General features: G+C 38.9%; 1 protein-coding gene across 1 annotated transcript; it reads left to right on the top strand.

The window, feature by feature from the left end:
• The first annotated feature begins 20,125 nt into the window (after positions 1-20,125).
• Positions 20,126-21,055, top strand: LOC102269073 (olfactory receptor 4C12-like). Its single transcript, XM_014483518.2, has one exon. The coding sequence runs from the start codon at positions 20,126-20,128 to the stop codon at positions 21,053-21,055; it is 930 nt and encodes a 309-aa protein (XP_014339004.2).
• The last annotated feature ends 337 nt before the right edge of the window (positions 21,056-21,392 follow it).

Raw genomic sequence — 21,392 nt, 5'->3', positions numbered from 1 at the left:
ACTAGTGGTTAGATTTGTGAGTTTATATTACATTCAAATAAAACTTTCTAAGATACCATCACACAAGAAGAAAAAAGATTATTCTGAAGAGGATAAAATAGCACGATGCAATGCAATATCCCCCAGCTTTATTTGAAACATTATGATTCACTCAGTTCAGTTCAATCACTCAGTCGTGTCCAACTCTTTGTGACCCCATGAACCACAGCACGCAGGCCTCCCTGTCCATCACCAACACCCAGAGTCTACCCAAACCCATGTCCACTGAGTCAGTGATGCCATGCAACCATATCATCTTCTATCATCCCCTTCTCCTCCTGCCCTCAATCTTTCCCAGCATCAGGGTCTTTTCCAGTGAGTCATCTCTTCACATGAGGTGGCCAAAGTATTGGAGTTTCAGCTTCAACATCAGTCCTTCCAATGAACACCCAGCACTGATCTCCTTTAGGATGGACTGGTTGGATCTCCTTGCAATCCAGGGGACTCTCAAGAGTCTTCTCCAACACCACAGTTCAAAAGCATCAATTCTTCGGCGCTTAGCTTTCTTTATAGTTGGAGAATTTTTATCGTGTTTAGGTTTCAGAAGAATTTTGCAAATCAAGCTGTTTAGGGAAGACTATGAAAAATTCTCTAGACCTCTTTAGAACACAGGTACTTTTAAGGCAAGGAAACAAGCATTACAATTTGTTTACCAGCATGTGCTTCTGTGCAGTCAGGTATTCCTAAATTCTGTTTCCACTGATTAGCAGCTATGTGATGTTGTGTACCGACCTTAGTCTTACTACATCTAAACTTTCTCATATACAAATTAAGAAAAATAACAGATGGTATGGAGGAATTGAAGAATATTATTATATAATAATAATAGGTCAACATGCTATGCTAAAAGTAAAATGCATAACTTTCCACATATTCCAAATTTTTGATGACTATAAAAGTGAAGAAACAGACATATCATTATTCTTATCCTTGAAATACTTGATTATTATAGTTAGTATTTAGAAAGAACACAAATAAAGAGAGAAAATAAGTGAATTAAGTAATCAACTCAAGAGGTTAGAAAAGCAACTAATTGTATTCAGAAAGAGTTGACTGCAGAAATCAATATATTAAATAATAGAAAACTAGTAGACTATAAATGAATTCAAATTTTTTTTAGAGGGTGGGATGATTTGGGAGAATGGCATTGAAACATGTATACTGTTGTATGTGAAACAGATTGCCAGTCCAGGTTCGATGCATGAGACAGGGTGCTCAGGGCTGGTGCACTGGGATGACCTGGCTTGAGGGATGGGATGGGAGGGAGGTGGGAGGGGTTCAGGATGGGGAACATGTTAAATACACCTGTGGGTTAGATTCATGTCAATATATTCATAAAAAGTTGAATGCAACCCACTATATTAAATGTAAAGTAATTAGCCTCAAATTAAAATAAATAACTTTATATTAAAAAATGAATGAAATAAATGAGCAGACAAGCTCAGTAAGAGGCAAATATGGTCAAACTGTAAAAGGGCATTATTTTGAAAGAAAATTTGAAGAAATATTATGTGTAGTTCATAAAAGATTTTTTAACAACTGAATATTTTTAAAATAAAAATTTTCTTTAATTAAAAAAAAGAAAATTTGAAGAAATCTTATGCATTAAAGACTTTCATAAAGCAAATTTTAAAAACAACTGAGTAAGAATTTTTTAGAATAAAAAGGTCTTAGTATGCCATCAAAATAAAATAAATAGAAAAAAAGAGAAAAAAAAAACTTCAAAACTTTCAGAAAAACAAAAGAAAAACAGAAAATCAAATGAACAAATGTATATCTAATCTAGGTGTGGGAAAGAGCATTTTAAGCAAAAAGTCAAAATAAAAACTAGGACAAAGCGAACAGATTTAACTACATAAAGGTATAGAACACATTGGAAAACTCTTTGCAACAAGTATGATAGATAACTATTATCATAGATGTAGTTTTTACAAAAAAATGTTCTACCTACATAATTATAAAAATTAACAAAACTTTTTAATAAAAAGAAAATTCTTAGAAAAAACATTAGATCCCTTAAAAAAAATCCCTATTTCATAAGCCATCAAGGAAAAGCAATTTAAAAACAGTGAAATACTTTAAATTGGAAAATGAGCAGAACTTTATGATAATTATATTAGTACTGTGTTGATGTAAATACTCTGGAAAGAAGTTTGACTTTGTATAATAAGAGCTTTATAATTGGTCATCCCCTTGACCCAGTACTCCTTATTCTTCAGAATCTATTCTGTATAAAGATTATGGACAAAAACTGTGCATACAGGCTATATTTCATATTTTGTAAGATAATGAAAAAGTGAAAACAATTCAAATATCTACATAAAGAGGGAAAATTAAGCAAATTATAGTTATGAAATATCAGGTGAACATTGAGGTTATTTACAAGAAAAATTCATGGTGTGAAAAAATTCTTCCAACATAATATTAAGCAGAAAACACAAGGTACTAGACAACTTCTTTATTATGATCTAAGTGGTCCAAAATGACATATAAATATAGAAAAGTACCTAAAAGAAATGCTCTAAAGACTAATAATGCTTATTTGGATTATGGATTTAAGATAAATTTTGTATTCTTTTTAAATTTTTCTGATCTGAATTTCCTACAAAGAGAATATATTACCTTTATAATAAGAAAAATAATTTAATAAAAGAGAGTATTCTGACTCCTTTTCTCAGTATGTTGGTCACTATTTATAAAAGTCTGTGACAATAGAAATGGATGTTTAAACCTACTGCTGCTGCTGCTGCTAAGTCGCTTCAGTCGTGTCTGACTCTGTGCGACCCTATAGACGGCAGCCCACCAGTCTCCTCTGTCCCTGGGATTTTCCAGGCAAGAGTGCTGGAGTGGGCTGCCATTTCCTTCTCCAATGCATGCATGCATGCTAAATCACTTCAGTCGTGTCTGACTCTGTGCGACCCCATGGACAGCAGCCCACCAGACTCCTCCGTCCACAGGATTCTCCAGGCATGAATACTGAAGTGTTTAAACCTAATTCACCTGTAATTTGAATACCCTAGTATGAGATGGTTGGCATCACCGGATTCAATGGACATGAACTTGGGCACTTTCTGGGAGATGTTGAAGGACAGAGAAGACTGGCGTGCTGCAGTCCATGGGGTCGCAAAGAGTTGGACATGATGACTGAACAGCAACAACAAAGTATCACTTTGAGAAAATGTGATAAAGAAACCACAGGTTGTGCTTACCTCTCCAGATGCTTTTGGGAAATAAGTGACATGCTCATTTCATAACAAGGTGTTACTTGTAGAGCATAATTTGCCTGGGGGTAGCGATCGTTGACCCATCAACAATTGCTGCTTTAAAGGTTTATTCACTTTTTATCTTAAATGGAAATTTCCTTTCCCTTACTTAATGGTTTGAAAATGACTGCTGAAAGAGAATTCCTAAATAATGCTGAGTTCATGGACTGGGTTTTAGGTTTGCTTTATTGGCTCATATCGTTATGTGAGTGAGGCACATACATCTCAGCTCAGATAACAAATTTCTTTAGTCTGACACCTTCCGAAGTGTTAGGCTTCAAAAGAAAGTGATGGGAAAAAGCCTAACCATTGGAGGAAATTTCCATTTATGCCATCTTACTATAGATTTGTCAGTCCTTCTTGTGCCCAGATGAAGTGTATTAGAAAGAGCCACTTGACCTGAGATCTATCCTGACTTAAAGCCCTGGAAATATCACACTGTTAAAGTAGAAAAATTAGGAATTGCAAACACTATAAAATCAGCAACAAATAAAAGTTGATTTGAAGTAGCAATTCCCTGAGGTTAGCTCTTTCAAATTTTTTTCTAACTAAGCTTGTGCTCAGCTTATGGATATCTTCTTTGATTCCTAGGAGTCTGGATCCAAATGTTTTGGAGACTCAAAACCACAAGCAACTCCTGCAGCTCAATTCCAGAAAAATAAACGACCCAATCAAAAAATGGACCAAAGAACTAAATAGACATTTCTCCAAAGAAGACATATAGATGGCTAACAAACACATGAAAAGATGCTCAACATCACTCATTATCAGAGAAATGCAAATCAAAACCACAATGAGGTATCATTTCACACCAGTTAGAATGGCTGCGATCCAAAAGTCTACGAGCAATAAATGCTGGAGAGTGTGTGGAGAAAAGGGAACCCTCTTACACTGTTGGTGGGAATGCAAACTAGTACAGCCACTATGGAGAACAGTGTGGAGATTCCTAAAAAAACTGGAAATAGAACGGCCTTATGACCCAGCAATCCCACTTCTGGGCATAGACACCGAGGAAACCAGAATTGAAAGAGACACGTGTACCCCAATGTTCATCGCAGCACTATTTATAATAGCCAGGACATGGAAGCAACCTAGATGTCCATCAGCAGATGAATGGGTAAGAAAGCTGTGGTACATATACACAATGGAGTATTACTCAGCCATTAAAAAGAATGCATTTGAATCAGTTCTAATGAGGTGGATGAAACTGGAGCCTATTATACAGAGTGAAGTAAGCCAGAAAGAAAAACACTAATACAGTATGCTGCTGCTGCTAAGTCGCTTCAGTCGTGTCCGACTCTGCGACCCCATAGACAGCAGCCCACTAGGCTCCCCCGTCCCTGGGATTCTCCAGGCAAGAACACTGGAGTGGGTTGCCATTTCCTTCTCCAATGCATGAAAGTGAAAAGTGAAAGTGAAGTCGATTAGTCATATCCGACCCTCAGCGACTCCATGGACTGCAGCCTTCCAGGCTCCTCCATCCATGGGATTTTCCAGGCAAGAGAACTGGAGAGGGGTGCCACTGCTTTCTCCAATGGAATTTAGAAAGATGGTAACAATAACCCGGTATGTGAGACAGCAAAAGAGACAGTGATGTATAGAACAGTCTTTTGGACTCTGTGGGAGAGGGAGAGGGTAGGATGATTTGGGAGAATGGCATTGAAACATGTATAATATCATATAAGAAATGAATTGCCAGTCCAGGTTTGATGCAGGATGCAGGATACATGATGTTTGGGGCTGGTGCACTGGGACGACCCAGAAGGATGGTACAGGGAGGGAGGAGGGAGGGGGGTTCAGGATTGGGAACACGTGTACATTCGTGGTGGATTCATGTTGATGTATGGCAAAACTAATACAATATTGTAAAATAAAAAAAAATTTTTTAAAATTTGGGAGATTGAGATTGACATAGGCACACTACTATATATGAAACAGATAACTAATAAGAATCTGCTACAAAGCATAAGGAAGTACTCAAAATTCTGTAATGGTCTATATGAGAAACGAATTAAAAAAAAAAAAGAGTGTATGTATGTGTATATAATAACTGATTTACTTTGTTGAACACCCAAAACTAACACAATACTAAAATGAATTATACTCTAATGAAAATTTAAAAAAATAATGAAATTCAAAAAATTATTTTGATGATAAGTATTATGTTAAATATATTTTGGGTGATCAGGCACTCAGTCGTCTCTGACTCTTTGCGGCCCCATGGACTGTAGCACGCCAGGTTCCTCTGTCCATGGGATTTTCCTGGCAGGAATACTAGAATGGGTTGCCGTTTCCTCCTTCAGGGTATCTTCCCCAGCCAGGGATCGAACCCACATCTCCTGCATTGGCAGGCAGATTCTTAACCACTGAGCCACCTGGGAAGCCCATAAAAAATGAAAAGACAAAACAAAGTGCCCAAACAAAACACTGAAGTCAGCACCATGAGGGCAGTGATATCTGTGCGTTGTGCATGGCTGTCCCACACCTGGCAGCCAGCCTACTTTGGCTTCTGCATTTTACTACTGTTCAGACTGGGAGAATCCCAGGGATGGGGAAGCCTGGTGGGCTGCCATCTATGGGATCACACAGAGTTGGACACGACTGAAGCGACTTAGCAGCAGTAGACTGGCTCAAAACTCTCTTCCTCCTGGAAGTCAGCCATGAATGACAGGCCCAGTTTACCCTACTTTTAACTGGAATACAAGTGAAGGCTGATATTCTTTAAGAGTTTGAGTGCATGGTGTCAAGAAAAAAAAACAAAACAAAACAAAACAAAAACACACCACACAGCTTCTGTGATCTGGGGATGGTTATGCTTATATGGTCTTCCTGGGTTTATCTTTACCAACACTTTCAAGTGTGGTTACAGGGAAATGTTTCAAAAAGTATTACTCAAGTGCAAGGAGTTAGAGAGTCTCTGATCTCTCAACTCCCAGAGGATTAAAACTAGCAACTTCAACCAAGATGGCAGCCAAACTAGCTTATCCATTCTCTCTTGTGGCCACGGCATCTGTGATTAAGGAGATGAGGGGGAGGCATCTGGGCTGGGTTTGCAGCCCCTCTATGAGTGTGTTTAGAAAATGATCTTGGACTCTGGGACCCAAGGCACAGAAGGTCCTGTCATGGCATAATGGATGCATGAGCTCCCTAGTGTTCATCAGTTCAGTTCAGTTTAGTCGCTCAGTCGTGTCTGACTCTTTGCAACCCCATGAACTGCAGCATTCCAGGCCTCCCTGTCCATCACCAAAAGAGCCTTATTCATACCTGTCTCACAGAGTTGTAGGAGGGATTGAGGAAGATAACATGTGGAAATATCTAAGTCCCTGCAAAACTGCTATTCTACTGCTAATGCCCTGTAGATAAAGGCATGCAGGCTAGAGTGGCTCAGACGATAATGGATTTGCTGCAATGCAGGGGATCTGGGTTCAGTCCTTGGGTTGAGAAGGTGTCCCGGAGAAGGGAATGGCAACCCAATCCTGGAGAATTCCATGGACAGAGGAGCTTAGGGGGCTACAGTCCTTGGGATTGCAAAGAGTCAGGCACAACTGAGCAACTGCAGGCTAGAGAAACTGCTTTTAGTAATAGAATAGTGAATCATGATTAACTGTAAGAGTTTTGCTGCCTCTTCTGTTTGCTAACTATATGATCTTGGGCAAGTTCTTCAGCCTCTTTCTCTATACCTGAGTTCTCACACTTGTAAGAAGAGGGCGATAGGAGTATGTGCCACAGGATATTGTGGGGTTTCTATGAGTGAGCACATGTAAAGTGCTTCCAGCGGTGCTTGGTGTAAAGCAAAAGCTCACTGGTGTCTGTTGTCACTTTCTGTATAGAGCACACGGCTTGACTGATTCAAGTTTCTGCAAAGAATTGTCTCAACTCACATACATGGCTTCCTTATTCTTACGGTTGGTAGAATTTCTTAATACAAAAATTAAGAGAGAAGGAAGGTTAAGTTTTAAAGTATTGAATACTGATTCATAAGTCATTATAGTTCAGAAATCTATGGATGTTTAGCCATCTCTCACTAAAAAATCTGACAGTGTAGTTGAGTCCTAGAAAGGCTGTAGGAGATTCAGGAAATGTGGATGCGGTGAGAACTAACAGATAATGAGCTCTGTATTTACATCACAGTGCTACATGTGGTGTTTCATCTAATTCTCACATAATCTCCATGTGGGATCTATTAATCCTACTTTATGTAAATGAAAATTGATGCTTACTTTGAGTATCTTTTGACCAAGACCTACAAGCTAATAAGTAGACGTTGAATTGAAACACAAGCTGGTCTAATTTCTAAGCTTGAGCTCTAACAATTATGTTGTTGTAGGGCACTGGACGTTGATTTCGTGATGAGTTTCGTGCACTGGGATTGGGTGGGGAGGAGGTGGTGATTCAGACCAGCTGTGCATTATTTAGAGGCTTTGCTTTTAGCACCAGTGGCAGGAAGGACATATTCCTCAGACAGACCCCCTGTGTAGCACTGACCAGAAAGGACTGTTGAGTAAAGAGAATATTTTTCATCTTCCTTTCCACATTTGGCCCCCATCTGGGATGTCTTCCTAAGCACTCTGTTGGGAGTTTTCATTCTGGAAATTTCCTGATGCATTCAGAGTAGAAGGGAAGACTGAGCAGATATTCATACCTAGGACCAGGGATATACTCTATATCAATGGGACATGGTGGAGTCCTAGAGAAATAATATACCAAAGACATGAACCTGGGTATTGAAAATCAATTCTATTTACTGTAAGATTTTATGCTTGTCATGGAACTTACCAGAACCTGGAAAACAGCTTAAGTACAGCTTAAATAAATAGGGGTTATTGGGAGTAACACCAAAAAATAGCATATAAAATTATCCATTAGTGCTTTATGCCTAAAAAATATTTCCTGAAATAAGTTGAGAGAAAATTTTGCATTTCTCCCCTACTATAATACTATTTATCATCATTTATTAAATCCTGGTTAAGCTATGTGATCTTGGCTAAGTTATTAAACTTCTCTGTGCCTCAGTTTCCCTATCTTATAAAGAGAGATAATAACAGTACCTCATAGGTTGATTAGAATCAAATTAGGTACTTAGGTACTATCTTGGGATATGGGATTGAAGATGATTGTATTTCAAAATGGGAGAAAGTTGGTCATGTTTAAATACCAGTGGGAAGCATTAAAAGAGAGGAGATGAGGAAGGGTGAGAAATTGGGAGAGAGGAAGAGAAGAGGAAGGAGGAAGGGAAGGGAAATGGGAGGGGGAAGGGAAGGAGAGAGCAAGTTATAGATCAGGAGTGAGAAGGGAGTAATTAATAGAATTAATAGAGGCGTATTAGGTATGGCAGACAGGGTTAGTTGTCCACAGAGTAGTTATTTCTCATCTTTTTTTTCAACCAAAGCTCCCTTTGTTCTGGTGCCAGGTGGTCATGTGTTTGGGGGAAACTGTGGTTCAACCCCAGTTCATAGTGTGACTCTGAATTAATTTAAGTAATTATGTCTGTTTTTCTCCTTTCTAGTGATAAACTTAGGGATAGGCATGTGACACAATTATAGCTAAGAAAAAAAGCTATGGGTATTCTTTTTAAAAAATTTTGATTGAAATTTAGTTGATTTACAATACTGTGTTAATTTCTTCTGTACAGCAAAGTGACTCAGAATACACACATATATATTCTTTTCCATTATGATTTGTCACAAGATATTGAATATAGTTCCTGGTGCTAAATAGTATGACCTTGTTTATCCATCCTGTTTGTAACAGTTCACCTCTGCTAATCCTAAACTCCCATTCTGTTCCTTCCCTCCCCATCCACCTTCCCCTTGGCAACCACAATTCTGTGCTCCATGTCTGTGAGTCTGTTTCTGCCTTGTAGATATGTTCATTTGTGTCATGTTTAATTTTTTTATTAACATTTTTATTGACGTAGAATCAATTTACAATGTTGTGTTAGTTTCAGGTGTAGAGCAAAGTGAAGCAATTATACGTATACATATACCCACGCGTTTTTTGGTGTCATCTTTTAGATTCCACATATAAATGATATTGTATGGTATTTATATTTCTCTTTCTGACTTACTTTTCGTAGAATTACAGTCAGTCATTGCATGTATGAGCAATGGCTGCTTTGCCTTCAAGCCCTTTATTAGAGCCTCCTGAAGAATGGCACCCCATTCCAGTACTCTTGCCTGGAAAATCCCATGGATGGAGGAGCCTGGGAGGCTGCAATCCATGAGGTCGCGAAGAGTCGGACATGACTGAGTGACTTCACTTACACTTTTCACTTTCATGCATTGGAGAAGGAAATGGCAGCCCACTCCAGCATTCTTGCCTGGAGAATCCCAGGGATGGTGGAGCCTGGTGGGTTGCCATCTATGGGGTTGCACAGAGTTGGACACTACTGAAGCAATTTAGCAGCAGCAGCAGAAGAATATCTAAACCTCATGGCTGAAGGAGTCCCTCCCTATGATCAGTTATTGGAGGATGACTAAAATCAGTATTATTTGCAAATGGTGGCTCAAGAGTGAAAAGCCATCTATCAATCTGGTAAGTAGCAGCATAGAAACCAATTCACTGAAGAGGAAAATTTAAATCCATTCAATGAGTAGAAGGAAGAGTGGTGTTCCTTGTGGAATGAGAAGTGGATTATAATGGTAGTGGCATCAGATGGACTGTACTGATTCTTACTAAGTATCCAATGGATTTGTAATAGAGTCTGCAAAATGAGTCTGAGATAACTGGAAGATAAGGGGAACCCTGGATTATATCAAATGGGGGGATCTGAGTGAAAATTAATTCAAATAATAGAAAGATAATTGTTACTAAAAAGGGAGCCAATAAATAAATCATAATGTACCTGTTTTTTGGATTAATAAAGGTATAACTGGTAGGATTAATTTGATTTCAATGAAATCTGTGACAATACTGATACCGATGATCAAACATGTTAGGAAATTGAATTAAAATCTCCCCATGATATTCATCCGATGATAGCTGATTTGTTAGAGGAGGAACTAGAGTTAATTAACAATCTATGAATTGTTATATAATAAAAAAAAGAAGTGTTATATAATCAATATATTGATACCTTTCATAAAGTTTAAATTTTAGTGGTGGCAGGAGATAAAACAGTTACCAAAGTCATGCATCCTTATGAACAAGTGTGTGGTGAAATATTTGGTTAACTGAAATGCCTCTTTTAAAAATGCCCACACCTCATTTGATGACACCATGTATTAGCAGTTTGGCAGGTGTCCATCTGTTTTTTTCTGTTCTGTAAATGATATGTGCAGGAGATAAATAATTATAAGTGATTTTAATGTAATGGCTTGACCAGGAGTCAGAGAATAGAATCTATGGATTTCTGGGGCATGATTTTCTGAAAAGTCTCAGAAATTTAAAACAGCATTGGATATATTAAATACTATATTTAATATAGTATTGGCGGTCTTATCCAATATAATGTGCTAAGTCGCTTCAGTCATTTCCTACTCTTTGCAACCCTCTGGACTATAGCCCACCAGGTTCCTCTTTCCATGGGATTCTCCAGGCAGGAATGCTGGAGTGGCTTGCCATGCCCTCCTCCAGGAGATCTTCTTGACCCAGGGATCAAACCTGCATCTCTTAGATCTCCTGCATTGGAAGGTGGGTTCTTTATCACTAGCACCATCTGGGAAGCCCATCTGGTACAATACAACAGGAATCTAAAATGAAAGGTATAAAGATGGGAAAATAAAATATAAGACCATCATTATTCACAGATATCATAATTTTATATATAGACTCAAGGGCTCAGCTGAGCGGAAGAGAGAACGGAGTTGTCAGATGACAGACGAGTGAATAAATTAATAAGCCACAAATGAAAGCAGCAGCCTTAATCATTTGCTGACATAGTATAAGTGACAGGTTAAAACCAGAGTAAGTATCAACTTCCCCCTGTTCCATTATCCCCTGTGAAACATTGTGCAGTCAGGGGTCAGGTGGATTAGCACAGATATGGGAGTCATCTCATTGTTGAGGGAGCCCTGAACAAAAGTTTCCCAGAGTTTTATAGACCTGGCACAGGGGAGAGGAGTAGCGGGAGTGGATGCAAGATGTAAATCCTGTCTTACCAGTAATTATATAAGATACACATGGTTTAGCACTCCAACTAATAGGCAGAGATTGGCAGAATGGACAAAATCGTGATTCATATATATTTTCTCTACAAGCTGCATAATTCAAAGACACAGATAAGTGGAAAGTGAAAGTGGCAAGAAATATATATTATGGAAAAAGTAACAAAAAGAGAGGTAAAAGAACAGGCAATACACATATAGGACAAAATAAACTGTAGGCCATAAATTGTTGCGATAGACCAAGAAAGACATTTTATAATGATTAAGCAGTTAGTTACTCAAGATATAATAGTCATGAACCTATATGTATCTCAACCTCCTCTGGTGACCTCAGTCGGTGAGTAAATTTCCTTAGGGATACTCCACCTGGATGAAACACCATGGTTGCATCATTTAGAGTCTTTCACGCCTCAGCTCTTGATACCCAAGGGCTTGCATGAAGAGTACTTTATCACATAGTTTTCCAGACCAAGAATGCAGGCTGTTAAAGTGCAGGGAAAGAACCAATCAGGTGAAAATGTGTTGTTCATGGGTGAGTCCTCCCAAATATCTGCTTATAGGCAAGATCTTAAAAAAACAGAGATAATTAATTCCTGGGAGGATAACGCCTTAGATAGAAAGGTTGGTTCTTTGATGTTCTCGGTATTGTCTTTAAACACTAAGATTCATGGAGAAGATGTTTTCTTATTTTAAGAGAAGCCTAATAAAGCTTGTAAGAGTATGGGCTTTGTGACCAATTCAAAACCTGTCTCCTTCATTCACTCAGGCAAGCTTCTCAATTTCTTCTTGCTTCTGATTTCTCATTTCTATACTGGGGATTATCGAGTTGTGAAGAGGATTGAATTGTGTAATACTTGTAAATGATTATTGAGACAGTGACTGACACATGTTTAAGTGTTCAATAAATGTTGTATATCATTACATAAGAAAAAAAAAGAAAAAAAAGAAAAAAAAAGAAGGGCTTATTAGGTAACAGAAATATTTGTGTCTCTTCTTTTATATACATAGACTAGGTTCTGAAGATCAGAAGATTCCTCTTAGCACCTAAGACTTTGGGTTTCAAATTCAACATAGCATTTTCTTTTCTTTTGACTTGATTTTCCAAGGCATTGGAGCATGCTGAATCTATTTAAATAAATGTGTATCATCTTGACAGAAACGCTTCCTGTAGAATTGTCCAGGCAGTGGGGACTTGAGAAATATGCATGATTTGACATTACAAGTAATGGTTATTTCGTATTTCTAAATACCTTGGGCATTCTTCTTAACTACAGGGGAAACCACAGTAAGTGAACTAGAACTGATTTTTTTTTTTTTTGAGTTTTTATAGTTCTGCTTTTTTTTCAAGGAATTTTTACAGTGAAAATCATTAAAGATTTATTCTCTGATATTTTATGGGAGAGTACTTTTAGATACCCTGGGATCTTTAGCAGAAATATTTGTTCTCCTTCCTATATATGGATTTATTTATAATTTATCCAGAATAGGATTACAATCTGTGAATTCTGAAGACAATTTTTAAGTCTGCACGGGACTGAGGGGAAGGTCAGCATTTAGGTTGTTTTTTGAAGGAATTTGTCAGCTCATATTGAATTCCAAATGGAGAATATATAAATTTATAGCATTTACAAGGGAAAACGTACCCTTTGCTGTGGTTGGGAATACACGTTAAACCCCAAGTTCTGAGGCACTTTTTATTCTGATTAGTTTCAAACTTTCTTGGGTCTTCTAACCAGGCAAGATCTTATTTCTGCTGAACTGGATGTGGTCCCTGCAATATAACTGAACTTTTGCATCCCTGACCTAAGACTTAGACCTTTCTCTTAGAGAGTCAAGACACATATTGCTGAAGATAAGAGATGAAAGTTAATTTTCTCGGTCAGCTTAAGGTGATTTTTCTTTCCCCCTTGTATACACTGGACTTAAGTCATCTTGTGGGAGGTAAGGTGTGGTGTGATAAAAAAATCACTGTGTTGGGCATTAAAAGACTTGGATTGTTATTTACCACTAATCAGCTGTGTTTCCTCTCTGGGCCTCAGCTTCCTTATCTTTAAAGAGCATATGAGTTGATAAAATGCAAGGTCCTGGAAGAATTTTCTTTTAAACTTTTTATTTGTATTGGGGTATAACCAATTAACACTGTTGTGATAGCTTCAGGTGACTCAGCCACACATATACACGTGCCCTTTCTCCTCGACTCCCCTCCCCTCCCGGGTGCCACACAACACTGAGCAGAGTTCCCTGTGCTGTACAGTTCCATGTGTTGATCCATTTTAAACCCAGCAGTGTGTACACATCCACCCCAAACTTTCTAACTATCCCTTGGTACTGAAAGAGTCTTAGGGCACAAAAATTCTGAACTTGTTAAATAGCTTCTGAACTCATTAACATCTGACTGTGCATCACGCAGTTTAGCCAAATAACTGCCATGGATTACACATGATCAAAGGTGGTGGCTTTGTCCAAACTCTGACATGGCTGATTCCAAGAGGTAAACTAGACCTATACTGGAGAGCTAAATTCCAAAGAGCTAGAGGTAGACATCCCAATTTTTTAATACATACTGCTCTATTTTATTTTGGTATCATGACAAAAGAGTCTGAAATGCAGTACTTGGATGCAATCTCAAAAACGACAGAAAGATCTCTGTTCATTTCCAAGGCAAACCATTCAATATCACAGTAATCCAAGTCTGCCCCCCAACCAGTAACACTGAAGAAGCTGAAGTTGAACGGTTCTATGAAGACCTACAAGACCTTTTAGAACTAACACCCAAAAAAGATGTCCTTTTCATTATAGGGGACTGGAATGCAAAAGTAGGAAGTCAAGAAACACCTGGAGTAACAGGCAAATTTGGCCTTGGAATATGGAATGAAGCAGGGCAAAGACTAACAGAGTTTGGCCAAGAAAATGCACTGGGCATAACAAACACCCTCTTCCAACAACACAAGAGAAGACTCTATACATGGACATCACCAGATGGTCAACACCGAAATCAGATTGATTGTATTCTTTGCAGCCAAAGATGGAGAAGCTCTATACAGTCAGCAAAAACAAGACCAGGAGCTGACTGTGGCTCAGACCATGAACTCCTTATTGCCAAATTCAGACTTAAGTTGAAGAAAGTAGGGAAAACCACTAGACCATTCAGGTATGACCTAAATCAAATCCCTTATGATAATACACTGGAAGTGAGAAAGAGATTTAAGGGACTAGATCTGATAGAAAGAGTGCTTGATTAACTATGGAATGAGGTTCATGACATTGTACAGGAGACAGGGATCAAGACCATCCCCATGGAAAAGAAATGCAAAAAAGCAAAATGGCTGTCTGGGGAGGACTTACAAATAGCTGTGAAAAGAAGAGAAGCGAAAAGCAAAGGAGAAAAGGAAAGATATAAACATCTGAATGCAGAGTTCCAAAGAATAGCAACAAGAGATAAGAAAGCCTTCTTCAGTGATCAATGCAAAGAAATCGAGGAAAACAACGGAATGGGGAACACTAGAGATCTCTTCAAGAAAATCAGAGATACCAAAGGAACATTTCATGCAAAGATGGGCTTGATAAAGGACAGAAATGGGATGGACATAAGAGAAGCAGAAGATATTAAGAAGAGGTGGCAAGAATACACAGAAGAACTGTACAAAAAAGATCTTCACGACCCAGATAATCACTGGGTCACACCAGATGGTGTGAACACTGACCTAGAGCCAGACATCCTGGAATGTGAAGTCAAATAGGCCTTAGAAAGCATCACTATGAACAAAGCTAGTGGAGGTGATGGAATTCCAGTTGAGCTATTCCAAATCCTGAAAGATGATGCTGTGAAAGTGCTGCACTCAATACGCCAGCAAATTTGGAAAACTCAGCAGTGGCCACAGGACTGGAAAAGGTCAGTTTTCATTCCAATCCCAAAGAAAGGCAATGCTAAAGAATGCTCAAACTACCACACAATTGCACTCATCTCACACGCTAGTAAAGTAATGCTCAAAATTCTCCAAGCCAGGCTTCAGCAATATGTGAACTGTGAACTTCCTGATGTTCAAGCTGGTTTTAGAAAAGGCAGAGGAACCAGAAATCAAATAGCCAACATCCACTGGATCATCGGAAAAAGCAAGAGAGTTCCAGAAAAACATCTATTTCTGCTTTATTGACTATGCCAAAGCCTTTGACTGTGTGGATCACAATCAACTGTGGAAAATCCTGAAAGAGATGGGAATACCAGACCACCTGATCTGCCTCTTGAGAAACCTGTATGCAGGTCAGGAAGCAACAGTTAGAACTGGACATGGAACAACAGACTGGTTCCAAATAGGAAAAGGAGTACATCAAGGCTGTATATTGTCACCCTGCTTATTTAACTTCTATGCAGAGTACATCATGAGAAACGCTGGACTGCAAGAAACACAAGCTGGAATCAAGATTGCCGGGAGAAATATCAATAACCTCAGATATGCAGATGACACCACCCTTATGGTAGAAAGTGAAGAGGAACTCAAAAGCCTCTTGATGAAAGTGAAAGAGGAGACTGAAAAAGTTGGCTTAAAGCTCAACATTTAGAAAACGAAGATCATGTCATCTGGTCCCATCACTTCATGGGAAATAGATGGGGAAACAGTGGAAACAGTGTCAGACTTTATATTTCTGGGCTCCAAAATCACTGCAGATGGTGACTGCAGCCATGAAATTAAAAGACGCTTACTCCTTGGAAGGAAAGTTATGACCAACCTAGATAGCGTATTCAAAAGCAGAGACATTACTTTGCCAACAAAGGTCCATCTAGTCAAGGCTATGGTTTTTCCTGTGGTCATGTATGGATGTGAGAGTTGGACTGTGAAGAAAGCTGAGTGCCGAAGAATTGATGCTTTTGAACTGTGGTGTTGGAGAAGACTCTTGAGAGTCCCTTGGACCACAAGGAGATCCAACCAGTCCATTCTGAAGGAGATCAGACCTGGGATTTCTTTGGAAGGAATGATGCTAAAGCTGAAACTCCAGTACTTTGGCCACCTCATGTGAAGAGTTGACTCATTGGAAAAGAGTCTGATGCTGGGAGGGATTGGGGGCAGGAGGAGAAGGGGATGACAGAGGATGAGATGGCTGGATGGCATCACTGACTCAATGGACATGAGTCTGAGTGAACTCTGAGAGTTGGCGATGGACAGGGAGGCCTGGTGTGCTGTGATTCATGGGGTCGCAAAGAGTCGGACACGACTGAGCGACTGATCTGATCTGATTATGACTTGGGCAAATTGTTTACCTTCTAACCACATTTCCTTATCTTTAAAGTAGATAATAGTTTACCAACCTTGTAGGATTGTTGTGAAGGTCTTGTAAATGGAATAGTGAATGTAAAACTGTTAGTATAGTGTGAACACATCAAAAACCCACAACATTTAATTAATTATTATTAGAATCATATGGTTAAAATTAATCTCTGCATTCTATTAAGAATGAGAAAACAGTAGATTTGTAGTAAAAGTTTATATTTCATAATGTATGAGTTGCTGCTGCTGCTAAGTCGCTTCAGTCATGTGTGACTCTGTGGGACCCCATAGGTGGCAGCCCACCAGGCTCCCCCATCCCTGGGATCTCCAGGCAAGAACACTGGAGTGGGTTGCCATTTCCTTCTCCAATGCATGAAAGTGAAAAGTGAAAGTGAAGTTGCTCAGTCGTGTCCGACTCTTAGTGACCCCATGGACTGCAGCCCACCAGGCTCCTCCGTCCATGGGATTTTCCAGGCAAGAGTACTGGAGTGGGGTGCCACTGCCTTCTCCGAATGTGTGAGTACATGGAATTTAAACAAGTGATAAAGGTTTCTCTGCTTAGAAGGAAGTTTGTCTGTTTAAGTTCTTGCCTATCAACTGCAGTATGAATGCCCTTATGAGAGAAAAGAATTACTCTCATTAGTGTTAACAAATGTTATAATAATGTATATAATAATGTTCAGTTCAGTTCAGTTGCTCAGTCATGTCCGACTCTTTGTAACCCCATGAATCGCAGCACACCAGGCCTCCCTGTCCATCGCCAACTCTCAGAGTTCACTCAGACTCATGTCCATTGAGTCAGTAATGCCATCCAGCCTTCTCCTTCTGCCCCCAATCCCTCCCAGCATCAGAGTCTTTTCCAATGAGTCAACTCTTCACATGAGATGGTCAAGGTACTGGAGTTTCAGCTTTAGCATCAGTCCTTCCAAAGAACACCCAGGACTGATCTCCTTCAGAAGGGACTCGTTGGATCTCCTTGCAGTCCAAGGGACTCTCAAGAGTCTTCTCCAACAACACAGTTCAAAAGCATCAATTCTTCGGCGCTCAGCCTTCTTCACAGTCCAACTCTCACATCCATACATGACCACAGGAAAAACCATAGCCTTGACTAGACCAACCTTTGTTGGCAAAGTAATGTCTCTGCTTTTGAATATGCTATCTAGGTTGGTCATAACTTTCCTTCCAAGGAGTTAGCGTCTTTTAATTTAATGGCTGCAATCACCATCTGCAGTGATTTTGGAGCCCCAAAAAATAAAGTCTGACACTGTTTCCACTGTTTCCCCATCTATTTCCCATGAAGTGATGGGACCAGATGCCATGATCTTCGTTTTCTGAATGTTGAGCTTTAAGCCAACTTTTTTACTCTCCACTTTCACTTTCATCAAGAGGCTTTTGAGTTCCTCTTCACTTTCTACCATAAGGGTGGTGTCATCTGCATATCTGAGGTTATTGATATTTCTCCCGGCAATCTTGATTCCAGCTTGTGTTTCTTGCAGTCCAGCGTTTCTAATGATGTGCTCTGCATAGAAGTTAAATAAGCAGGGTGACAATATACAGCCTTGATGTCCTCCTTTTCCTATTTGGAATAATAATAAAGTGAGATTAATACTTTATTTCTCATTTCTCCAAAAATATGTATTGTAGAGAATTTGAATGTTAATAGGCACAGCTAAATCTAGTACTGGAAAGAAAATGATCTTGTGTTTGAGTCTATCTGTTAATAGAGGATATCAAAGACATTGATAAGATAGAACTATTTTTAACTTATGTCCTGATTACTTCAAGGTTTCCAAGAAGCTGAAACAATAAGTGAAATAATAAAAATGAATGAGTCATATTTGAGGTTTTCTATGTTATCTTGATCATGAAATCCAACCTTTGGTACAGGCCTTCAGGAAATTATAAAAATGTATTATTAGGTTCCTGGTTCCCCCAAGGGCCATCTTCTCTAGGGAAGAACTGGCAATTAGAAGTACATTTAACTTGTTGCTCAGGTATTCTTTTCCCTGGAAGGATTCTCTGATGCACTGACCTATCCAGAAGGGAGACCACTATCATGGAGCTTGAAATTCTAAAGCTAGCTTCTCAATGAAGAGTTGATGGGATCATCTGCAAGAGGTTTCCTTTCCACATACCTCGTTATTCAACTTGACCATGTGTAACTGGGAGAACTCATTTTACTCTTCACTGCTTTTTTTTTTTTTTTTTTTTTTGCTTTAAGAGTATATAAAGAGAATAATGGAAAAAGTGAACATTAATAAAACTTAGTTTTATATTCTACCTTAAAGTTTAATTGAATAATATGTGTATTCCTCATCAAGGAAGTTGAAATAGACTTTGGAGTAAACTGATCGGTTTGATTATTCAGAGGACTTATTGGCTACAAGTATAAATGGTGTAAGTTAAATGCAGAGGTCAATAATCTTTGCTTGATAGAATAAAGATGGGATTTAGGGTAATTATGAGACCCATGGGGCAGTCAGGGCAGCCTCACCGCTCACAGTAATTTTCTCAAAGCAGTGAGTACCCAGACCTGCCCCTACTCTATATCTAGCTGGTGAATTGATAACAATTTTGAGTACATTAGAGCAGTTACTTTACTTATATTTAGATATTTCTTGGGGTCCCATGATGTGTCAAAATCCAATTCCCTATGTCTGTTTTCTCATGCATATTCCAATCAGTTTAAAACCACATAGTTTCAGCTTTAGAACTCTAAGACAAAACATGAAGATTATATTTAATTTCTAATCATAGAATTAGTTATGTAAGCTGTAGAAATTTGGAAAATACTGAAGAACATGGGAAATAAAATATCAACCATAATCTCACATTCAGGAGCAAATGTCCTCAATGTATTAAATTATTTTTCTTACCAATCTTCTATACATATGTTTTAACATACATTAGAGAAGTATATAAAATTTTATAAGTGAAATTTTTAAATTTTAACTTTATTTTTAAAAGATGTATATAAAATCTGTAATCTTTAAATGCTAATTCAATAAGTATATTCACTAAATTTTTCCCTATTTTTACATAATTTGTAAAATGGACTATTTTGTGATTTTTAAATTCACATTATTTTGTGCACAAACTTTTAAATTAGCCTCCAAAATTGTTACTTCTAATGTCCAAATTATTCCAATAAATTGATGTTCCATTAAAGTATTTCAGACACTATGGCCAAGGAAACTGAATTTCTTTCTTCTGGTTACTCTATGTCTTATAAAAATAGTTTGAGACCAGAATAAAAAAAGACTAGGTCAACTAAAATAACTTTTAAGATACTATTCCTACAGAGTTTTGGGAAAAGCAAGACTCATCTGTGACATTATCAGAGTACTGTTAAAAGGCAGAGTTTCAGTGTATTTTACTTTTTTACGGTTCTTTTTTCTTTTCTTTTTAAGGCAAAGCATTCTTTCTCGAAATTTTTATTACCCACACCACAATGATGGAGAATGAAAGGAATGTGACTGTGTTCATTCTAGTAGGTCTTACACAGAACCCCCAAATGCAAAAAATAGTGTTTGTGGTGTTTTTGGTCTTGTACATGGTAACCCTCTCAGGCAACCTGCTCATTGTGGTTACCATTACCACCAGCCAGGCTCTGAACTCCCCCATGTACTTCTTCCTGACCCACCTTTCCTTGATAGACACAATTTACTCTTCTTCTTCAGCTCCTAAGTTGATTGTGGACTCCCTTCAGGAGATCAAGACAATCTCGTTTAATGGGTGTATGGCTCAAGTCTATGCAGAACACATTTTTGGTGCTACTGAGATCATCTTGCTCACAGAGATGGCCTATGACCGCTACGTGGCCATCTGCAAACCTCTGCACTACACGGCCATCATGAGCCACAGGCTGTGCGTCCTCCTGCTGGGGGTGGCCTGGACTGGAGGATTTCTCCATGCAACCATTCAGGTCCTCTTTACAGTCCGGCTGCCCTTCTGTGGCCCCAATGTCATAGACCACTTCATGTGTGACTTGTACCCTTTGTTGAAACTTGTCTGTGTGGACACCCACATCCTTGGTCTCTTTGTTGCTGCCAACAGTGGGTTCATCTGCCTGTTAAACTTCCTGCTCCTGTTGGTCTCCTATGTGGTCATCTTGAGCTCCCTAAAGAGCTATAGCCTGGAGGGGAGACGCAGAGCCCTCTCTACGTGTGTCTCTCACATCACAGTAGTTGTCTTATTCTTTGTGCCCTGTATCTTTGTGTATCTTCGCCCAGTCACCACTCTGCCCATTGATAAAGCTGTTGCTGTCTTTTACACTATGGTGGCCCCTATGTTAAATCCTTTAATCTATACCCTCAGAAATACCGAGGTAAAACGTGCTATGAAGAAACTCTGGAAGAAAAAAGTGCGTTCAGATAATAGTTAAACAGAATCATTAAACATTACAGATAGAAGTAATAGAGGTACTCTAGTCCAAGCCTCGAGAAGGCAATGGCACCCCACTCCAGTACTCTTACTTGGAAAATCCCATGGATGGAGGAGCCTGGTGGGCTGCAGTCCATGGGGTCGCTAAGAGTCAGACTCGACTGAGTGACTTCACTTTCACCTTTCACTTTCATGCATTGGAGAAGGAAATGGCAACCCACTCCAGTGTTCTTGCCTGGAGAATCCCAGGGATGGGGGAGCCTGGTGGGCTGCCGTCTATGGGGTCGCACAGAGTCGGACACGACTGAAGCGACTTAGCAGTAGCAGTAGCAGCAGTC

Source organism: Bos mutus, chromosome 15 (assembly GCF_027580195.1).
Source record: "Bos mutus isolate GX-2022 chromosome 15, NWIPB_WYAK_1.1, whole genome shotgun sequence".
Classification (NCBI taxonomy): domain Eukaryota; kingdom Metazoa; phylum Chordata; class Mammalia; order Artiodactyla; family Bovidae; genus Bos; species Bos mutus.
Note: the sequence above shows the minus strand (reverse complement) of the source record. Positions and strands in the feature narration are given on the sequence as shown.

Bases quoted from the DNA above. Each gene is read 5' to 3' on its own strand.
- LOC102269073 (XM_014483518.2), top strand. From the start codon at position 20,126: ATGGAGAATGAAAGGAATGTGACTGTGTTCATTCTAGTAGGTCTTACA.